Source organism: Cariama cristata, unplaced genomic scaffold, assembly GCF_000690535.1.
Source record: "Cariama cristata isolate BGI_N322 unplaced genomic scaffold, ASM69053v1 scaffold3982, whole genome shotgun sequence".
NCBI classification, from domain to species: domain Eukaryota; kingdom Metazoa; phylum Chordata; class Aves; order Cariamiformes; family Cariamidae; genus Cariama; species Cariama cristata.
The window spans coordinates 149,811-155,810 of record NW_009601959.1 but is presented as its reverse complement, the minus strand read 5'-3'; the positions used below and the strand labels follow the sequence as shown (position 1 = coordinate 155,810).

At 34.5% G+C, this 6,000-nt stretch overlaps 1 protein-coding gene across 1 annotated transcript in view; it reads right to left on the bottom strand.

Moving 5' to 3' along the window:
* Positions 1 to 3,733: 3,733 nt before the first annotated feature.
* Positions 3,734 to 6,000, bottom strand: part of LOC104169657 (regulating synaptic membrane exocytosis protein 2) — a gene marked incomplete at its 3' end in the record, with an annotated part of 130,956 nt that continues 128,689 nt past the window's right edge. The window contains exon 18 of the mRNA XM_009710635.1: positions 3,734 to 3,834. Within this exon, the coding sequence (XP_009708937.1) occupies positions 3,734 to 3,834 (101 nt within the window). The remainder of the gene's footprint in view (positions 3,835 to 6,000) is intronic.

The window sequence follows — 6,000 nt, the reverse complement described above, 5'->3', positions numbered from 1 at the left end:
TAATAAAACAAATAAAATGACCCTCATGATACTTTGAGGTTCAAATGCATGCCAGCTAGTTGCCAGTCTCTGTTTTACCTTTGTTCCTAAAGAAAGCAATCGTTTTTCACTATTCTACAGAAACCCAGCCTCCTTTAGTTTGGCTTTCAATGCTTTTAGTTACTCAGACCCTTTTGTAGTGGCTAACATGGCCTGAATTGATGGAATTCGCTCTTGGTTCTATGTTGATTTCACACTGTTTGCAAACACTTCTCGGGCTCCACATACAAGAATTATCTTCTGTCTTTTTTCTCAGTAGCAACAAAGCTTTTCAAGTCTCCCCAGTTGACCCCCTGGGCACGTTACAGTCATGAGGGCAAGAAGAGAGGAATGGCATGATTCCTCGCACCCTTTACCCTTCGTTTGTCAGCAGGGATTCCTGAATCTGAGCAGTGGTGGGAATTGCCAGGGGAAGGTGTCACTCACCAAGCATAGCACTACCCATTTGTTTGCCATAAGAGCTAATGGCAGCAGCACCAAACAAGAAGAAAGGCAGAGAGGCTCAGAGAGGTTTTATGAGGTAGTTTGGGAACAGACTTCAAAAGCCAGTTCAACCAAATGCGAACAAAGTGAATCTAGCATGCTGCTTGCTCAGCTTCTCTGGGCTCCCATCTTGGCCCTTCCCTCTTCACAGGTGCATCTTGCTTAAACACTTAAGGACTAGAAAGCTTACTTTTTATGCAAAACAATAAACTAGTCCTAGAAAGATTCTTGAGGAAAATTACATAAATCAGGCTAGTGTTGCAGAGCCATAGTATGGTAAGTGGCTATTTTTTGCTCTGGTGGAACACTCTTGTGCTCCTGTGCTTTTTTTCTGTATTAGCAGAACTCAGGTTTTCCTGCATGTCACGTCTACCAGCACTGCAATTCAGACTTTAGTATATATCCTATTTAGTACAAGTCTAGTAGTACTTAATATTCAGAAGTAGCTGTTCCAATACCAAAAATACTTTTACATAATCCTTAATGCCCACACTGTTTTTCCTCTCATGTCCCTTTAGTTGTAAATATGTTTATATGAAAATCAAATATATTGCTTGCTTTCGTTATGTTTGTGCTGAAACTATACTTAAGCAACTTCTGCATTTAAGGAAATAACTCTTTTACACAATATATTACCTGCCAAATTCATGTATCCAAAATATTATGGAAGCAGAATACTTAGTGTTAAAAAAATAAGGCGTATATATGAATAATAAAAATACAATCTGTAATTTTATCAGTCATGAGGAGAAAATAAAAGGGAAAATCGATTTAATATTTCAGCAGCTTCTAAGAATACAGATGTCTGGAAGTAAACTTTTCCCACAAGGTTCATGTATGACTATGCACCATAGAAGTGTATGTACCTTTCTCTAAAACCTCTAGTACTGACTTCCAGAGGCAGAACAAAACTAGAGAGGTATAATACAGGGTGCCTATTTTAAAATTTTAATATTTAATATAACTTCTACTGTTACAGCTTAACAGCCTTAGCTTATTAACTCAAAGTAATCATGAGGGACATACAGTTGCTGTTGACTTCCATTTAAAGAAAGAAATAGAACAGAAAGGGAAAAGAAAATTCCATGTGCCAGCTTTCCTGAATGTTGCTTAATGCCTACTTAATGACATTTTTTTTCAGGCATGGCACACTGACTGCCTGCTTGTGCCAGCTGACAGATTTAAAAAATCAAAGTCACTGTATACTCTACAGAACATGAGATTTCAGTCGGCATTTCACATATTTGTTTCAGCTCATGATTCCAGAAGAATTTTTGTAGAAACCTGATAGATAAATTGTACTTACTCATTTTCTGTCTCTAGATAATATAAGCACTTAATTAAGGGGAATTGAAGCAGTGGTAGTAAAAAAGTGAAGACGGAACTCTCATATGGCTTGTGAGAGTTACGGTTCTCATAGGGCTTTAAAATTACACAATTTTAAGAATGCACTTCGAATTAATACATATATGTGAAATTCAGTGTCTAGTTCCACAAGTTCATTGATAGAATAAATAACTCATTTTCAAATACTGAAACTACACTTTGGCAGAAGAGTAAGTTAACTGTTTATTTCTGGAGACAATTTGTTTGATGTGTGCAATAAATAAATCACCATATTCATAAAATAATTCCATTTATAATTTTCCTCTTTAATACATTCCAATAATACTGAAGGTAAAATTTTAATAAAAAAAGATAAAAGATGTAGAGTGAGGCCCAATAATATGGTGTAGGTGAAATGGAAAAACAAGGGTAGGAAATGTTTCTTTAGGTAGTTATATTCTATCCATCTCCTTCACATGAGAGCCCCTTTATTTTCTTTACTCCATACCAGTCCTATTTCTGACTTAAATTTCAGTCAAGCATTGAGGGAGCAGGAAAATTCAGAATAAGTCTAGTTATACATACAATACATAAAGTTATATTTTTGTGGTACATACAATCATAACACTTACGAGAAGGTCTGCTCATAATATTATGCTCATCTCTAAAAGGTAACACCTTTCAAAGTCAACAATATAGACACACGTGAAAATAATTTTGCCATAAGTGTCAACATAAAAGAAGCACCTAAACATGACAGTATACCAAGTCCCTCCTACATGTCAATAAAAATTCATATGCCTTCTGTAGTAAAAACTATATTTTTAAAATAACCAAATTATCATGCAGCACATCTACAGAGTTTTTAAGTATTTTAAGCCATTTTCACAGTTTTCTTTTTGTTTTGTCAATTCTATTTTCATTAATAGGGTTTTCCATTTTGTCATGGGCTTCATTAAAGCCCTTCCTCTATTTTCCCATGCTGAAATGTACATTCTAGAAAGTAATTATATCAAGTATATTAGTCTACATTATCTGCAAAACTAATAATACTTAATAAATTTGATGATTTCTTTGTCTTCAAATATTAAATGGCTCAGTTTACAGTAACTTTGCCAATTATTGGAGTGAGGAACTATATCCTGGAAATAAAAGTCTAAACCAGACTTCTCTTCCTCAGCTAGCTTTTATAGGTCAGAAGTCTCATGTTTTCCACTTACAATCTGACCTCAATTAATGAACCCTTTTAGAGGACACTAAATTATTTTTCTATAATAGAAGTTTAAATTGAAAATATCTTGATTATTTTAATTAACATACTGTATATGACATGACCCTGTTCCAGATAGCAGGAAATTTTGGATAGTATCTTCAAGGCTATACTACTACATAATGATTCAGACTTTTGGCAAATTGCCACAGCTGGTGTGGAAGCTTTTGTTGATGTATAAGATATACCTTTCCAAGAGCCAAACTGCCACTATTAAACTAAGTTACACTGCATATTCCAGTTTTCAATAGATCAAGATAACCCTGTGTTCAACTATATGAAAGCCATGAACAGGTTTCAACAGCTCTCATTCCATCTGTCACTCAATAAATCTTTTTTCCTTCTCTTTGAGTTTTTAAATCATGGCCCTATTGTTTGTTCCAGTGGATGATTACACTGCTACTTTTATTTGCTGTAACTTATCCTTCATTAATTTTAATAATCAAGAACACTCTGTGTTAAGGGTTTTGCTGCACATTTCCAATAATTTTATTATAGACACACAAGAAAATTTTACTGAAGAAACAACCTCCCACTCATCTATTACTTTCTAAAAGGATATCCAATATTTCAGTTTAGCATATTTTGTTGCTTTTCAAAACAAAACTCCCTTGCCTTAGAATGATAATCTTGTTCCAGCCTGGAATCTGATCCTGCTACCTGTTTGTACTTGCTCATTTTCATTTGGCGATTCCTCTCTTCTACATCCATTGCACCTGTTAAGTGGGGGAAAAAAAAAAAAAAGAAAATAAATACACAAGCAGTCCTCAATTCCAAATTTAAAGTTATGCTTATGGAAGTTTTAACAGAACGAGATGAAGCCTGATTTACTTAAATTACAGTGTATATAATTTTAGTTTCGGAATTACAATTTTGCAGAAAACCAAGAAGTTGTAAGAGGAGGAAAATTGTAGATAAGTATTTCAGCAGAATCTTAATAAGTATTGGATAATCTACACAATTCAAATGAAATCAACTTTGTGGAAGAAAATAATGTAAATGGAACACAATGTTTCCACCAAATAGAATTTTACTATTTCAAAAATATTCAAGAGAAACTGAGTCTTTCAGTTTAAAAAAGGAATGCAAAGACAACCTGCTTATTTTGGGTGATGATCCTGTTTCTTCATTTGTGAGAGTGTGATACACCAAATTACTAATCAAGTAACAACCACAGGCTAGCAGACCTTCCATTTTCCATTTGAGCACATTTTTAGTATGCTCAAAACAATTTAAAGATGTCTAAAGGAATGTTAAAGAGCCACCCAGTGGCATCACTGTATTACATTCTAATGACACACGACTTCAAGAACGATTTAAGGATTCACCCTTCTTGGACCAAATACATGACTAGTCTCAGTTAGGGACGTGTTCTTACTTTATGACTCAGGCAGCAGCTGGTTTCAAACAACTGGTACTGTAACACCACAATTTACTATCTAAAATAATAACGAAGTAAGTGCCAAAGCTGAAGTGGAAGAGTGAGAAATGGAAAAATGAGAGGAAGACAACAGCCCTGAATTAAAAAGAAAGATTTTCAAACAAAATATAGTTATCTGTTATACACACACAGGCTTGATTCTTTTCCACTTTAACATGGTATAAATCAAGAATAATTCATTATCCACTGAATGCTAAAAAGTATTCATTTTGACTGACATTTGTCTTAAACTTTCCAAAATTTTAACACCAAAATTGTCTAGGATTCAAATTTCAGAATCCCACTAGTCATAAATGACAGTTTCTGTAAATGATATCTATTGAACCATCTGGACTTTATTTATGGAACTGAGATGGGAATATTAGATTCTGGTGTACTATATAAACCTGACTTAAACTCTAAACCTCAGTTCTAAGACATAATTTAATAGTAAAGTGGAGCTTTGCACAGGGCCTCTGCAGGGCCTCTGAGCTTTGTGTTTTCTTTCTTGACAACACTAATGATAGTAGCACATACTATGAGACCTGCCAGCTAAATTTTGTGGCACTTCATAGGGGATCTGGAAGGGGATAAAAGGAAGAGGGAACGCGATAAGGCTAAACTGAACTGTTATCTATAAACCCTCTGGTTTCTGATTTTTGAATTCAAACTCTCCATCTTTACTCCCTACAAACTACATGAATGAAAAGACTTCATCAAAACATTTAAAAGAAATGAAAATCAAGAAAACCTAATGAAAATTCTGCAAATCCACTTGTCATTCTTCAGTAATGTAACAAAGTAGATATTTTTCACCAAAAGGGAAATTTTGTCAATTTTTCTTATGACGTTTTCTTATGAAATCGTCATATATGTTCTTTGTCCCCAGACATTCTGCCAAATTTCAGGAAAATACAAGAAGTGATGAAATAACACCTCCTGAGCATAAATTAGAAATTTCACAATTACTTGTGAAAATAGTCATTCTTATCTATGATCAGTTGGCAAAGTGAAAGTTAGGTTTCCACAAATCCAATTGCCTATGATCTGCAAAACCAAGCACTCTGAAATACGGCATTGAAAAAGGGAGTATAAGACGTAAGCCCTTGGTGTGAGTCCTCTAACAAAATAAGCAAAATCGGTGGCTCATTTTAATCTCAAGAGAAAAACAAAACAGTAAAATTTAGAAAAAAAATTATTCAATTCCCATAAAATCTTATTAAAAGAAAATCTAACTTGCTATGTATTTTTGAAACTGCCTTTAACAAGTGAGTGAATTCAGTTATATGCAAAAAGAGGGAATCCTGAGGGCAGTGGAAAGTTCATAATGCAGAAGATCAGTTTTGGATCTACTCTGCGTGGACCTGCCAAGCAGCAAGAGTGTGCAGGGCTCATGGATCTAATCTTGATGTCACTTAAGCCAGATGCAGCCGTGATCTGGATGGGAGTAGGAAAGGCTGAG